Source organism: Peromyscus maniculatus, chromosome X (assembly GCF_049852395.1).
Source record: "Peromyscus maniculatus bairdii isolate BWxNUB_F1_BW_parent chromosome X, HU_Pman_BW_mat_3.1, whole genome shotgun sequence".
NCBI lineage: Eukaryota > Metazoa > Chordata > Mammalia > Rodentia > Cricetidae > Peromyscus > Peromyscus maniculatus.
In genome coordinates, this window is record NC_134875.1 from 5,091,327 (window position 1) to 5,108,200 (window position 16,874).

Sequence of the window (16,874 nt, forward strand, 5' to 3'; positions counted from 1 at the left end):
CACACCACTCTTGGTAAATCAGGTTGCAATGGAGGTCAAGTTTGTGTTCTATTCCCAAAGGAAACTGTGCTAGAGGACAGACGCTGGCTATCTGGGTATATTTGGATAGAAACAGTACTTTATTCATTAGATCCTCTCAATGACACACACAAGTTCACAGGGAACATTTCCAAATTCTTCTCTATCAAAGAAGATAGCTGCAGACTGGTGTCATCAGCTCACGGCATGGTTTTCCCATTAAAATTCTTAGTCGCCTTCTGCAGTGGATGAGGTAACTTTTCTACTAAATGCTGCAACACTGGCCCCTCAGATTTCAGGCCTTGGGACTTGTGAACTGGGCCTAAGAAGAATCAGCTGCTTCCTAAAGTGTGTTGGTGCCAGAGGAAGAGCCTATGGGATGTCTGCCAGCATCCCAGAGTAAAGTTAGAGTATGGAAGAGCAGCACCTGTATGACACCCTTTGCAATATATGGTCTATTGTGAGGACATCTCTGCCTGTTTGGGTTTTAGTTGTAGGTGTTTGTTGTTTTATGGTGCTGAAGATGGCACCCAGGGATTCATGTGTGTTCCTCAAGGACCTTACTATTGGACTACACTCTTACCCTAATTGTAGGTTTTGAAGTCTTAATAGTTCAGGCTTGAGCTTGAGGATGACTGTTTCATCCATAGATGGGTTGGGTCTGTTGAGTCCAAAGTCAATAGGAATTAATTAATAAATACTACAAAGTTGTGTCATATTGCTCTTCACCCCTTACCCAATGACATGGCTAGATATGTCAGGAGCCAGCAGAGAAATGGCCAGTTCTACATGTTATTAGCTCAATATGCTATTGTGGACTGTGTACTTTCATTGTTCTTAGATGGGAAAGTAGTGGAAGAGTATTGAAAGAAGACCTAATGGATTGATAGGTTTGGGAGACACTGATACAGAACTTTGAATTAGAAAAATACATAGACATAATTAATTTTTTTAAAAAAGCGAGGAGATAGTAACCTTGAAAGGAAATAGTTCCTTCCTCTTGACCTCTGTTCGCAATTCCTTAGACATTATCTCTATTAGTAGCTTCCCTGTGTGAACTTCTAGAATGTTTTTATGGTTGTGGATTTAGATATATACACACAAATGGGAGAACATTTCTCTGTCTCTTCCTGTATTTCAGACTGTATCTCATGTCAGTAAGGCATTCCCCATTCTTTTCTAACACAGCAATTCAGTAACTCATTGTGTAGAAGAGCTGCCTTTCACACAGCTGTTCCTCTCTGCTGACCACTATTTTGCCTGCATTTGTTTTTGCTGTTGTAAGCAGAACAACACTGGGTGTCTTTGTATGCCCTTCTTTATGTCCATGTTACAAGTATTTTTCTCTAATACACACTTAGAAATGGCATTGTTAAGTTGGAAAATGCACATATAAAATATTTAGATGTTAAAATAACTACAGACTTCCAGAAAATTTGCAAGTACAATATTGTAACATGAATTCCTAAATGGTCTTATTAATAAAAATCCCAGAATCAGATATTGGGGTAAATGCTGAAAGACAAAGGAACAAGCCACTACCTCTAGGACTCCTCAGACTGAAAAGCCTCTTGCTGAAAGACCTTTAGTTCCTGACTCCTGCTCCTTATATATCTTTTTCCACCTAGCCATCCTAGTGCTGGGATTAATGGTTTGTGTGCTTCCCAAATACTGGGATTAAAGATGTGCGATTTCATGTGCTGAGATTAAAGGTGTGAGATCTCAAGTGCTGAGATTAAAAGCAGGCGCTTCCCAGTACTTGGATTAAAGGTATGTGCCACCACTGCCTGGCTCTGTTTCTCTCCTAGGCTGAGTCAATCTCATGTAATCCAGGGTGGCCTTGAAATCACAGAGATCCAGACAGATCTCTGCCTCACAAGTGCTAGGATTCAAGGTGTGTGCCACCACTACCTGGCCTCTATGTTTAATCCAGTGGCTTGTTGCATCCTCTGATCTTCAGGCAAAGTTTATTAGGGTACAAGTTATATCACCACACAATATGAAGAGTTTGGTCCTCCAAATCAAATCTCTTCAGTGTACATTGTTTACCTGATGCCCTGATGCATTAGCTGCTCCAATCTCAGCACACTGGAGCAAGCCAGGACATGTCACTATGCCAACATCTAAGTCAGGAAACCAGCCTAACCTTGATCACATTACTACTGCCTAATAGTCACACCCCCATTCAGATTTTAACAGCTGCCCGAATAATGTCCAGTGTAAAAGTTAACACATATCATTCACCCTCAATTTCTCAGTTCTGTCCCACTTTCTGTGTGTTTTACTCTCATGCATGTGTGTTTCTCCAAATATTTTTCCTGACCTATTTCTGGATAGTTTCAGATATTGTACCTATGATCTCTTCATACAACATGCATCTGCTGTAAACATGGGCATATTCTTCCTGACAACAATAGTATTTCCATTAAGATCAGGCAGATGGATGAGAACCAGAATTCCCATCTGGTCCACAGACCTTATTCACTTTCTCTGATAGTTCCAATAATGCCCTTTGCAGGTTAGAATCCAATCAAGGAGTACCTATTGGGTTTAGTATTATCATTTCTGTAACCTCAGGATGTAAATATCTCTGACTACTTGTTCAGTGCTGAGAGAACGTGCTTTTGGGGATTTTGTCTATTTTATGGATGATTTTCACTAATTGTACACATCCCTAAACCAAAGTTCATAATATTTCTTAACATGTTCCCTGCCCTTTCCTTCCCCTCTGGTGTCTGTTGCTGGAGGGCTTCTCTCCAGGTTCCCCAAGACCCGCAGTCCCACAATCCACTTATAAAATAATCACTCAGACACTTATATCACTTATAAACTGTATGGCCGTGGCAGGCTTCTTGCTAACTGTTCTTATATCTTAAATTAACCCATTTTTATAGATCTATACCTTGCCACGTGGCTGGTGGCTTACCAGAGTCTTTACATGCTGCTTGTCCTGGCGGTGGCTGCAGTGTCTCCCCCCCTCAGCCTTCTGCTTCCCAGAATTCTCCTCTCTCCTTGTCCCACCTACTTCCTGCCTGGCAACCTACTTCCTGCCTGGTCACTGGCCATCAGTGTTTAATTTATATAGAGCAATATCCACAGCACTTCCCTTTTTTTTCTTTTTTTAAAAAGGAAGGTTTTAACTTTAACATGGTAAAATTACGTATAACAAAACAATTACCAAGCAAGAATTATTGTTACAATATTAAAGAAGATGTCCTATCTATCTTATATTTGTGAGTTTAAGGTTTTATATCTAACTTATCTTTTATCATAACTGAGGAAATTACAACTATCTAGTTTTCAACCACATCAAAGACCTGAGAAGGAACATAATGGTACCTGAGAAATGGTAGATGGATGCAAGCAACTTTTGGGAATCTTGCAAAAGTAGAACAAGACAGCTGGCAGCCTGGACAGTCACCTAATGTTTCTCAGCATTGTTGGTGCATTCAAATTGGCTACAGGCCTAGAGTATCTGACAGACCATTTTCAGAAGCAGGAATTCTGAGAGACCATCTTATCCTGTCTTGGCAGAGTACAGTGGTTGCTTTCCTTGTGTTCCTCTTGTCCAGAAAGGACAGCATTATATTTGTACTGTCAGCCATCAAGGCAAGGGCAGTTCTTTGCCCAGTAGGCCATTTTGTGCCAAAAAGACAAACTTCCAAATGGAAATGTCTTAGAAGCCCAACATTCTCTCGGGATCAATTGGTGTTGCCAGGAGCAATTGTGTCTCACGTCAACAGAATTTTAAGTTATTTAAATGCCATATTCTCTAGGTCTATGAAGTGTTTGAAGATTACCTATCTATCTGAAATATATCTATGTATACCTAGAAGACTTAACTAACATGGCTACAGATATGATTATCATAGATGACTAATTATTAATCTATTTTTTAATTATCCTTTACAATTTTAAATGAGTTACATAAACATAATACCTCAAACAAGAATAGAAATATATATATATATATATATATATATATATATATACAGTATAACAAAATTAACTTCAAGTTTGTATCAATAAACTAAAATTTATACCAATGTAAAACATTTTAAACATAAACTAAAATCTATACCAATGTAAAACATTTTAAACAAGTTGTTCTTTAAAAGTAGGTTCATTAATCTACCCTTTTATCTTATCATCTCCATATCCTCCTATATATCTATATCATATCCCCTTTTCTTTTTTAGAAAGAGATCACATTTATAATCAACCTGTTTTAAATAAAAATATTGGTTTTTCTCTGTCCCATACCAGAGGGCTCTTCTGATTTGGGACACAAGAATCACTTAACCATTTTTTTAAAGCAATATGTCTGTGTTTAGAGGAGGAGTGAGCCAATTCCACCTCTAAAGCCAGCTTGGTATATTTGGGAATTTGGGCGTAGCATCTCTTACTACTTCCTGCTGGAGGGGGGCGCTGTATCTTATGGGGACGCAAAAAAAAATTTTAGGCCTATGGGGTAGTCTGTGAGGCTGTATTGTGTGAACCAGTTGCCTTGAAACCACTCTGGATGTTGGATCATCTGGGCCATGGTGTCATCGGAGACCTTTCAGGGGGTCTTGGCTGGTGAAACCTGATGTATCTTAATCTGGAACAAATCCACAGCCTCTGGCTTTCTGTGGAAACAAAAGCAGAACCTCTTTTCCAAAAGCAACATATCCTTAAATCCAAATTTTGAAATCAAGGTACCTTTAAAATATACATTTTGGCCAGGCGGTGGTGGCGCACGCCTTTAATCCCAGCACTCGGGAGGCAGAGCCAGGTGGATCTCTGTGAGTTCGAGGCCAGCCTGGGCTACCAAGTGAGTTCCCGGAAAGGCGCAAAGCTACACAAAGCTACACAGAAAAACCCTGTCTCGAAAAACCAATATGTATATATATATATATATATATATATATATATATATATATATATATATACATTTTGGCATAAGTGAACAGCTTTTGCTGTTGTCAGTCATCTTTCTGACAACTATTATTTGTCAATTAGAATAAATTTTACCTAGGGGGAATAACAATAAAGTAGTAGAGCCATGTTTGGTACACATAAGTCCTTCCTTTGCTTTTCATTTACAGAATCTTGCTGTGTAGCACAGGCAGCCTCTGGATGGTGATCTTCATGCTTCTACTGAGTACTAGGATTAAAGGTGTACACCACCATGGCTAGCTTCATTGTTCTTTTAACTTACATTTCCCCAAAGATTAGAGTTGCACATTATCTTTTTATTTGTCTGTTGACCATAAATATTATTTCTTTGGGGAAAATGTCCCTTATCTATTTTTAACTAGTTTATTCTCTTGATACTGACTTATGAGTTCTTTGTACATTTTAGAAATTTGCTATTGTGAAATTAGAGTTGTCTCTTACTTGCACTAATTGTTTCCTTAGCTATGCTGAAGCAGTTTAGTTTGACATAACACTGTTAGTCTACTTTGTTTGTATTTGTTTTTGTGGTGCCAGGAATTGAACCCAGGGCTTCATACATGCTAAGCAAGCTCTTAACCTTTAAGCTACTCCTCACCTTTGCATTTGGCTTTTCTGTTTATGCTTTTGGAATGCTCTTCAGGAAACTATTAGCTGAACCAATGCCCACTACTTATTTTAGTAGATCTAAAGTTTTAGGTATAGCATTTAATAGATTTAAAATTAATTTTGACTTGGTTACTGTACTGGAATAAAGGTCCAATTTTATTCTTTTGTGTTTTCTCACCAGCAATTCCTGAAGACACATCCCTTAACCCTTTGTACATTCTCAGAAAGCAACTGTCTGTAAGGGTTACACGGGTTTATTTCTGGTTTTTTTTATTTTATGCCACTATTGTTCTGCTTTTATTTCTGACAGCTTTGTAGTATACAGATTGAGTATCTCTTACACAGCTTTTAGATAATTTTGGATTTCTGATTTTTTTTATTACACTTACCCAAACTGTAGTTTGGAATCAGGGGTATGATGCCTTTATGTTGTCAATGTCTGGCACTCTCACTTTCCAGACTGGCCTCACAGGGCTTTCTGAACTGTGTCCCAGAATCTATGACTTGTGATTTTTTTTGCTGTTCCTCAGGTGTTTGTTTAAAATAGACTTAGACTTGAGAGATGGCTCAGTCATTAAGAGTTGTTCCCAGCATCTATGGTGAACAGCTAACAACATGTATAACCCATCTCCAGGGAATCTGACACCCACTTCTCTCTCTCTCTCTCTCTCTCTCTCTCTCTCTCTCTCTCTCTCTCTCTCTCTCTCTCTCTGTGTGTGTGTATAGTTTGTTCTTTTTTTTTTTTTGGTTTTTCGAGACAGGGTTTCTCTGTGTAGCTTTGCGCCTTTCCTGGAACTCACTTGGTAGTCCAGGCTGGCCTCGAAATCACAGAGATCCGCCTGGCTCTGCCTCCCGAGTGCTGGGATTAAAGGCGTGCGCCACCACTGCCCAGTTCAAGTGTGTATAGTTTTTTAGAGATAGAGTTTCCCTGTTTAACAGTCCTGTCTGTCCTGGAACTCACTCTGTAGCCCAGGCTGGCCTCAAATTCACAGAGTCCACCCATCTCTGCCTCTCAAGTGCTGGGATTAAAGGTGTGCACCATGTGACTTAATTTTTAAGAAGTAAGAATAAATAAAAAGGAAAATTTAGAATCTCCATTTGAGACAAAGTATATGATATTCATCTTTCTGGATTAAGCTTTTTACACTTAACATTATAGTCTTGAGTTTCATCTATTTTCTTGCAAAGTACATGATTTCATTCTTCTGTGTAGCTGAATAATATTCAATTGTGCACATGTGCCACATTTGAAAAATCCATTTATCCACTAATTGTGGTGGTATTGTGTTCCCTGAAATACTGTGTACCCTAATAAACTTATCTGGGGTCAGAGAACAAAACAGCCACTAGATACAGAGGCCAGAAAATAGTGGCACACATGCCTTTAATCCTAGCTTACCAGAGGCAGAGATCCGCCTGGATCTCTGTGAGTTCAAGGCCACACTGGAAACAGCCAGGCATGGTGACACACGCCTTTAATCCCAGGGAGTGATGGCAGAAAGCAGAAAGGTATTTAAGGCATGAGGATGAGGAACTAGAGTTGGTTTAGCTTTTAGGCTTTTGAGCAGCAGTTCAGCTGAGAGGCATCCAGTCTGAGGAAACAAGATCAGCTGAGGAATTGGCAAGGTGAGGTGGCTGTGGCTTGTTCTGCTTCTCTGATCTTCCAGCATTCACCCCAATAACTGGCTACAGGTTTGTTTTTATTAATAAAACCATTTAAGATTTGTGCTACAACTCGTGGACATCGAGATTGATTCTATAATTGGCTATATTTACTCGTGCTGTAAAAACACATTGACTATGGGTTCCACACTATGATAGTGTTCAACATGGACAGATAATGAATTTTATCAAATGCATTATTGCAATTATTGTGATAATCATATGGTTTTGCTTAGTATCATGTATTTTTGTTAGTACACTGTATTCCATGTATTGATTTATGATGATTCTTTTATCTCTGGGATGAATCCTACTTGACAATGGTAAAAGGTGTTTTGAATGTGTTGTTGGATCTTATTTGATAATGTTTGTTTGAGGAATTTTGCCTTTGTATTTAATCAGAGAAAATTGTCCCATGGTTTTCCTGTAGTGTCCTTGTCTCTTTTTGAGATAAGAAAAAATGAGTTTATAAACAATTCCCACCCACCCCGGAGTGGGGGCTGTGGAAAAATTGGTTATCTTTTCAATTTTAGATAGAATTCATTAATGGTGAAGTCTGGGAGACTTTTTATTACTGGATTACTCTCTTTAGTTGTTTTTGATTTATTCACATTTCTTATTTCTCTCTCAGTTGATCTTGGAAGGTTACATGTTTCTGTGAATTCAACTATTTCTTCTGTGGGGCTAGAGAAATGGTCCAGCAGTTAAGAACACTGATTCCTTCTCCAGAGGACCTGGGTTTGTATCCCAGCATGGCAGATCACATTCATCTATAAGTCCAGATCCAGAGGATCTGATACCCTCTTTTGGCCTCTGCAGGCACTGCATGAACATAGTGCACAGACATAATGTAAGCAAAAGATCCAATTACATAAGTAAAGAAGTGTCAGTAATTTCTTTTAGATTACTCACTTTGTTGATGAATAGCTGTTAATAGTAAGCTTTTAAGATCATTTGTATTTGTGATACCAGTTGCAATGTCTCCTCTTTTATTTCTGAGTTTGTTTGGGTCTTCTCTAATTTTTATTTGTTGCTGTAGCTGAAAACTTACCTAAAGATAACAAAACAAAACAAAAACCCCCAGGTAGATCAGGAGTTTACATGTAGCCTCAGATACACTGGAAATTTGAGGCCAACCTGGACTACATGAGAATCTGGAGCCCATCACTTCAGCTGGTCTTACCCCTATGTCCCCAAGGCTGGGATTAGGAGCTCATGTCATCACATGCATTTTTTCCAGGATTGCTGGGGATCCAAACTTGTGTCCTTATAATCACACAACAGGCACTCCATCCACTGAGCCATCTTCTCATTTTCCTGGTTTCTGTTTTGTTTATTTCCATTCTGAACTTATTTTTTTTAACCGTTTGCTATGTTTGGCTTTACCTTTGTCTTACTTTCTAGCTTTCTGAGGAGTAACATGAGACCATGTGAGATCATTGCCCATTTTGATGGAGACTTTCCTGTAGGACTGCTTTCAGTTTGAGAGTATTGTGCTTCCATTTTCCTTTGTCTCAAGATACTGTTTGATTTCCCTCTTGACTTTTTTCTTTGACTTATTAATTGTTGAGAAGAGTGATGTTTAATTTCTATGTATTTGTGAGTTTCTCTAGCTTTTCCTCACTATTTAGTTTTATTGTCATGCTATTGTAGTCAGAAAAGATATTTGTTATGATTCCAGTTTTCTACAATCACTGCTGGGATGTACTTTGTGTATTAATGCACAATCTGTAATATTCTCTGTGTGTTCATTTGCAAAGAATATCTGTAAATTCTTGTAAAACCCAGCATTTCCTTGTTCTGATTAGATCATCTATTTGGTGATAGAAGCTATTACTGTATTATAGTGTCTATTCCTATCTATTAATGACTGCCATATATATTTGGGTGCTCTGATGATGGAGACATATATATCACAAGCATTTTGCCTTTTTGATGAATCAGCCATTTTGCATTATCTAATGATCTGTTTCTTTGTACCATGATGAAGTGTTTGACCTCTGGCCTATTTTTTTCTGTTGTAATACAGATACTTTAGCTTTCTTTTGTTTTCCATTTGCATTCCCATACTCTTTTATTAAATAGCAAAGACCATGTCAAGAATATATTTTAGAGTGTACCTCAATGGTAGAACACTTGTCCAGTATGTTTTAGGTTCTAGGTTTAGTTCTCAGAGACACAAATAATAATAGTAAGGACAAAGAAAATATTTCAGTATTATTGTTTTCCTTAAAAGTCACCTAAACTTTGGGCCGGGGAGTGGTGGTGCACACCTTTAATCCCAGCACTAGGGAGGCAGAGGCAGGCGGATCTTTGTGAGTTTGAGGCCAGCCTGGTCTACAAAGCAAGTTCCAGGAAAGGCGCAAAGCTACACAGAGAAACACTGTCTCGAAAAACCAATAAATAAATAAATAAAATAAAAACCACCTAAACTTAAAATTATCTTTTTATTTGTAGGATATGGAGACTTGGATGATTTTAATCTGGAGGATGCACTGAAAGAAACTTCCTCAGTGAAGCGTGAGTCAAGCAAACAACCATGAAAAGCAACCACTAGTGATCACTGTATTCCCTTTGGAAAAGCAGATACATGCAAGCAAATTAGTTGCATCTTTGTCTATCTGTTTGTTTTCTGTTACATGTGCAGGGCTTTTGTTGTAGAGCCATACATGTGTTATCTTCCTTTATCATTTAATGTATACTGAATACATGAGAGAATGTCTGTCTTAGCTATTTTCCTGTTTTACAAGAAGAGAATTTTGACCTGTTACAGTTCTCTCATTTTTTTTGTTTGAAACAGGGTCTTTCTCTAGCTGTCCTGAAATTCTCTATGCAGACCAGGCCATCTTTGAACTCACAAAGATCCACTTGCCTCTGTCTCCTGAATGCTGGAATTAAAGGCATGCACCACCACAGCTTGAACCTACATCATCTAAAAAGTTATTTTCACTTTTACTTTTATTTCATTTTAAGTGTATATGTGTACACGAGGGAAGGTATGATATAGTCCAGAAAAGAGTTCAGATACTCTGGAGCTAGATTTACAGATGGTTGAGAGCTGCCTGATATGGATTCTAGGAACCAAACTTGGGTCCTCTGCTAGAGCAACCGCAATTCATAACCACTAAGCTCCAGAACCCATGTCATTTTATCATACTTCTCAGTGTGATTCCTTGGAGACCCTCACCTACAATGGCCTCACGGAATAACACCAAGGCTATTCTCCTCATGGCATGTCTTCTGCAAGCCATAAAGCAGCACACACACACACACACACACACACACACACACACACACACACACACACTACTTAATTTGCTCCTCTTGTTGTCCTCTATTCTCCCTTCAGAGAGATGGGACCACTTCAGCACCACAACTAGAAGGCCAGGAACAACCAGAGCTCCAGCAAATCCAGCAGGTAACAAAGCTTGCCTAAAATGGAATGTGAGGAAGGCAAGATTCCTCTGAGAAGGGAAGTGAGGCATCTGGGGCAATATCAGAATGTGCTATGTAGAGGTTTTATACATATATGAAAGCCAGCAAAGAAATCCATTTGAATATTAGATTTATTTCAACAGAATACTGTCTGGTTGATTATTATACCATATGTTAAGACAGTAAATTTACTTTATTGATTCTTTGGGTAATTGAGATGAATGCAGCCAGAAACCAGGTATAGGAGGAGGAAGAGGAGGGGAGTCCCACCTGACTGAAGCTCTTCCTGGTGGGGTCTGTTCTTATTAACTATAGTATAAATATGAGTTATTCATGGTCTGGCAGAAAGGGACAACCTCAAGCCATAGGAGAACTCTTGAATGGAGATGCTCAAACATTTTCTCTAAATTTTTGAAGATCTCAAGAGAATTTGTTTATGTGGGTCACATCTATAACTATTTCTCATCTGAGAACTTAAAACTGTTATTAATCTAAAGAAAATAAAAAGCCATATGTATTAGCATATGTAGCGGACTTTTATGAGAAATAACTGCTTATAAGGTGAAAACACAATTTAGAGTAAAGAGTGACATTATTTTATGAGTTTCTGTAATGTCTGGCTTGAATAGGATACACCTGGACTCTTTGTGCGTGTGTGTGGTGCTTTGAGACAGGATTTTACTATTTAGCCCAGGATAGCATGGGACTCACTATATATAGACCAGAATTCACTAGGTAGACCAGGCTGGCCTCAACCTCACAGAGATCTATCTGCCTGCCTCTGACTTACCCCTGACCTCCAGTGCTGGAACTAAAGATGTACATCACTATGCCAGGCTTCATCTGGATTCTTATATCGGCTTCTGTACTGAGCTGCTGTAAGTTCCTGAGGTCCAGTGGAATACATGAAGAGAACCCAGGCTCATGTAGATATGCAGTAGAAAAAGGAAAGAGAACTTAATGTGGTTTGGGATCAGTTGAGACATTCTTCTTAGAAAGGACACCAAAGCCCAAACAGTGGTTGTTTATCCCAGAATAAATGTGTGAAGTGTGAACCATATCTGTGATACATCCTTGCTAAGCTTCTTTGAGCCCCACTGGACTCTCCTGTTTTTTAAAAGGATCTTCTGCCCATTCATGGTTTCATAACACCATGCACTGGTCACTTGGAAACATTGGTACCCTGACTAATGCACAGTGCCCATGCTTCACTATATTATATTTCAAAATCACACTGATTAGTATTACCATCCACCCCACTGGGGGAAAAAAGCCTTTAGCAAGCCATATATAGTGGCATATGCTGTAATTACAGCACTGTGGAGGCAGAGGCGGGGAGATCACCCAAAGTTTGAAGCTAATCTGGTTTGTATTGTAAATTCCAGGGTAGCTAAGTTTACATAGCAAGATTCCTTGTCAAAAAACAAAGAATAAAGAAATATTCAAATAAATAAATGAATAGAACAAAAAATTAAAAATCAGCTAGCTGTTGAAAAGATGTTCATATTACAGTCACCAGTAAAGGTTTTTGAAAATTCTGTATTTTGATTTAAATTTCAAATTTTATTATTGACAACAGATACTATCAGGTGGAGGGGTGGTTCAGTAGTTAAGAGCAGTGGCTGCTCTTTCAGGGGACGTGGCTTTGTGAGCAACCACAAGGCAACTCAAAACTGACTCCAGTTCCAGGAGATCCAGCTTTATGGTCATGCAAGTGTTTCATAGATATGCATGCAGGCAGATCACTCAGACATAAAGTAAAATAATTAAATAAAACAGATACTATCAGGGTTTGTGTTTAGGTGATAGAAAAGTCTATTCATTTGTAAGGAAATGTCTGATACATATTCAAGTTGGCGTAATAGTTGTTATTTAAATAAAATCTTTAGGTGTTACTTGGTTTATGTAATTCAAGGGAAATTATCTTCAGAGAAAAGTGGCTCATGCTGCTGAGAATTCGTAAATCTGTGACTTTTGGGTATTCTGCAAACCATTTAAATATGCCTCTGTGTCAGAGAAAAGGTTTATTTTGTTTATTTATTTTTTGTTGTTGTTCATTTATTTTGAGACAGGGTCCCACTATGTAGCCCCAACTGTCCTGGAACATGTAGATCAGGCTGGCCTTGAAGTCACAGGATTCAACTGCCTATGCACCTAGTTGGCATTAAAGTGTGCACCACCACACCCAGGCCATACTTCAATAAAAATTATATTTCTACTTTTCTATAGTAATTTTTCAGCACTGATAAACACACTACCTTAAATACATTTAGCAATTTAAAACAAAATTTAATTTTTCCTAAGTTTCCCTATGATGATTCTCAAATTTGTCTTTACCCAGTGTTTTAAAATTGAAATTTTACTTTATTTGGCTTTGGCTTGGGAAAAATTTTACTTATTTCATTTTTTATAGTCTTACTATGTAGCCAAGGCTAGCCTCCAATTTGCCTCCTTCTCCCTCTGAGGTTAAAGCATGTGCCATTATACTTAATGCTAATAATTAATTTTCAGGTCGTCATAGATTAAGTTTCATGTTCTCTTTACCCATGTTTGGTTTGTGCATCTGCTGTTCTAATCAGAAAAGTACTCCATGATCCCAGGCTGGGCGGTGGTGGTGGCGGCGGCAGCGGCACACGCCTTTAATCCCAGCACTTGGGAGGTAGAGCCAGGTGGATCTCTGTGAGTTTGAGTCCAGACTGGTCTACAGAGCAAGATCCAGGACAGCCACCAAAACTACACAGTGAAACCCTGTGTCAGAAAACCAAAAAAAAAAAAAAATTAAAAAAAAAATTACTCCATGATCCCATTGTACAACCACACCAGCCTTCCTTCAGTTCTATCCTCCTTTACCCATCTCTTCCCTAATCCCTGGCTACCATTAATCTATTTTCCATTTTTTAAAAAATATGTTTACTTTATAATTAACTTAATTTCACATATTAGCCACGGATTCCCTTTCCTCCCTCCTCAAGGGAATAGGAAGAAGCAGAGTGCTAAAGAGGTCCCCAGAAATCCACAAAGATACATCCACCGTAGACTTCTGGCAATGGTCGAGACAGTGCCTGAGTTGACCTGCTCTGGTGATCAGATGGCCGAACACCCTGACTGTCATGATAGAACTATTTTCCATTTTTAAAATGTCATTTCAAAAAGGTTATGTAATTGTGATGAAAAAGCAGACAATCTTTTGGAATTGGCCTTTTTTAAAATTTTTTTAAATTTATTTTTTTTTATTTTACAATACTATTCAGTTCTACATAATAGCCACAGATTCCCTTGTTCTCCCCCTTCCTGCCTCCCTCCCCTTCTGCCCAGCCCACCCCCCATTCCCACCTCCTCCAGATCAAGGTCTCCCCCGAGGACTGGGATCGACCTGGTAGACTCAGTCCAGGCAGGTCCAGTCCCATCCTCCCAGATTGAACCAAGCGTCCCTGCATAAGTCCCAGGTTTCAAACAGCCAACTCCTGCAACGAGCCCAGGACCTGGTACCACTGCCTAGATGCCTCCCAAACAGATCAAGCCAATCAACTGTCTCACCTATTCAGAGGGCCTGATCCAGTTGGGGGCCCCTCAGCCTTTGGTTCATAGTTCATGTGTTTCCATTCGTTTGGTTATTTGTCCCTGTGCTTTATCCAACCTTGGTTTCAACAATTCTTGCTCATATTAACCCTCCTCTTTCTCACTAATTAGACTCCCAGTGCTCCACCCAGGGCCTAGTCGTGGATGTCTGCATCCAGATTCCTCAGTCCTTGGATGGGGTTTCTGGCACAACTATTAGCGTGTTTGGCCATCCCATCACCAGAGTAGGTCAGTCCCGGCTGCCTCTCGACCATTGCCAGCAGTCTTTTGTGGGGGTATCTTTGTGGATTTCTGTGGGCCTCTTTAGCTCTTTGTTTCTTCCTTTTCTCATGTGGTCTTCATTTACCATGGTCTCCTATTCCTTGTCCTCCCTCTCTTTTCTTGATCCAGCTAGGATCTCCCGCTCTCTTTCCCTCGACCCTCACCCTTCATTGCTCCCACTCATGTCCAGGCTGTTTATGTAGATCTCATCCATTTCTCCGTGTATTTCTTGGGGTCCTGTTTTCCAGGTAGTCTCACTGGTGATGTGAGTAGCAGTCCAGTCATCCTTGTTCCACATCTAGCATCCTCCTATGAGTGAATACATACCATATTTGTCTTTCTGAGTCTGGGTTACCTCACTCAGGATGATTTTTTCTAGATCCATTCATTTGCCTGCAAACCTCATGATGTCATTGTTTTTCTCTGCTGAGTAGTATTCCATTGTGTATATGTGCCACAATTTATTTATCCATTCTTCAGTTGAAGGACATCTAGGTTGTTTCCAGGTTTTGGCTATTACAAACAATGCTGATATGAACATAGCTGAGCAAATGTTTTTGTGGTATGATTGAGCATTTCTGGGGTATATGCCCAAGAGTGGTATAGCTGGATCTTGGGGGAGATTGATTCCCAATTTTCTAAGAAAGCGCCATATTGATTTCAAAAGTGGTTGTACAAGCTTACTTTCCCACCAGCAGTGGAGGAGAGTTTCCCTAGTTCCACATCCTCTCCAGCATAAAGTGTCTTCAGTGTTTTTGATCTTCGCCATTCTGACAGGCGTAAGGTGGTATCTCAGAGTTGTTTTGATTTGCATTTCCCTGATGATTAGGGATGTTGAGCAATTCCTTAAATGTCTTTCAGCCATTTGAGTTTCCTCTGTTGAGAATTCTCTGTTTATTTCTATAGCCCATTTCTCAATTGGACTGTTGATCGTTTTGATGTCTAATTTCTTGAGTTCCTTATATATTCTGGATATCAGTCCTCTGTCAGATGTGGGGTTGGTGAAGATCTTTTGCCATTCTGTAGGCGGTCGCTTTGCCTTGTTGACTGTATCCTTTGCTCTACAAAAGCTTCTCAGTTTTAAGAGGTCCCATTGATTGATTGTTTGTCTCAGTGTCTGTGCTACTGGTGTTATATTTAGGAAGTGATCTCCTATGCCAATGCATTCAAGACTCCTTCCTACTTTCTCTTCTAGCAGGTTCAGAGTAGCTGGATTTATGTTGAGGTCCTTGATCCATTTGGACTTAACTTTTGTGCACGGTGACAAAAATACTCAATAAAATACTGGCAAACAGACTCCAAGAACACATCACAACAATTATCCATCATGATCAAGTAGGCTTCATCCCAGGGATGCAAGGGTGGTTTAACGTATGAAAGTCCATCAATGTAATACACCATATAAACAAACTCAAAGAAAAAAACCACATGATCATCTCACTAGATGCAGAAAAGGCATTTGACAAAATCCAACATCCCTTCATGATAAAAGTCTTGGAGCGATCAGGAATACAGGGAGCATACCTAAACATAATAAAGGCAATTTACAGCAAGCCAACAGCCAACATCAAATTAAATGGAGAGAAACTCAAAGCAATTCCACTAAAATCAGGAACAAGGCAAGGCTGTCCACTCTCCCCATACTTATTCAATATAGTACTTGAAGTTCTAGCCAGAGCAATAAGACAACATAAGGAGATTAAGGGGATACAAATTGGAAAGGAAGAAGTCAAGCTTTCCCTATTTACAGATGACATGATAGTATACTTGAGTGACCCCAAAGACTCCACCAAGGACCTGATAAAGCTTATAAACACCTTCAGCAACATAGCAGGATATAAGATCAACTCAAAAAAATCAGTAGCCCTCCTATATACAATGGACAAAGAAGCTGAGAAGGCAATTAGAGATACATCACCCTTTACAATAGCCACAAATGACATAAAATACTTTGGGGTAACACTAACCAAGCAAGTGAAGGACCTATATGACAAGAACTTTAAGTCCCTGAAAAAAGAAATTGAAGAAGATGTCAGAAAATGGAAAGATCTCCCATGCTCATGGATAGGCAGGTTTAACATAGTAAAAATGGCAATCTTACCAAAAGCAATCTACAGATTCAATGCAATACCCATCAAAATACCAACACAATTCTTCACAGACCTGGAAAGAATAATACTCAACTTCATATGGAAAAACTAAAAACCCAGGCTAGCCAAAAGAATCCTATACAATAAAACAACCTCTGGAGGCATCACAGTCCCTGACTTCAAGCTCTACTATAGAGCTACAGTAATAAAAACAGCTTGGTATTGGCATAAAAACCGACATGTGGACGAATGGAATTGAATTGAAGACCCTGACATTAACCCACA

General features: G+C 39.1%; 1 protein-coding gene across 4 annotated transcripts in view; it reads left to right on the forward strand.

Moving 5' to 3' along the window:
- Cd99l2 (CD99 molecule like 2) overlaps positions 1-16,874 on the forward strand; it is a 100,223-nt gene that overhangs the window by 54,915 nt on the left and 28,434 nt on the right. For 2 of the 4 annotated variants that reach the window (XM_015992751.3, XM_006973922.4), the window contains exons 2-3: positions 9,682-9,744; positions 10,574-10,642. In XM_015992751.3, the coding sequence (XP_015848237.1) occupies positions 9,682-9,744; positions 10,574-10,642 (132 nt within the window). The remainder of the gene's footprint in view (positions 1-9,681; positions 9,745-10,573; positions 10,643-16,874) is intronic. The other 2 variants (XM_042268867.2, XM_042268868.2) reach the window with 1 other exon arrangement.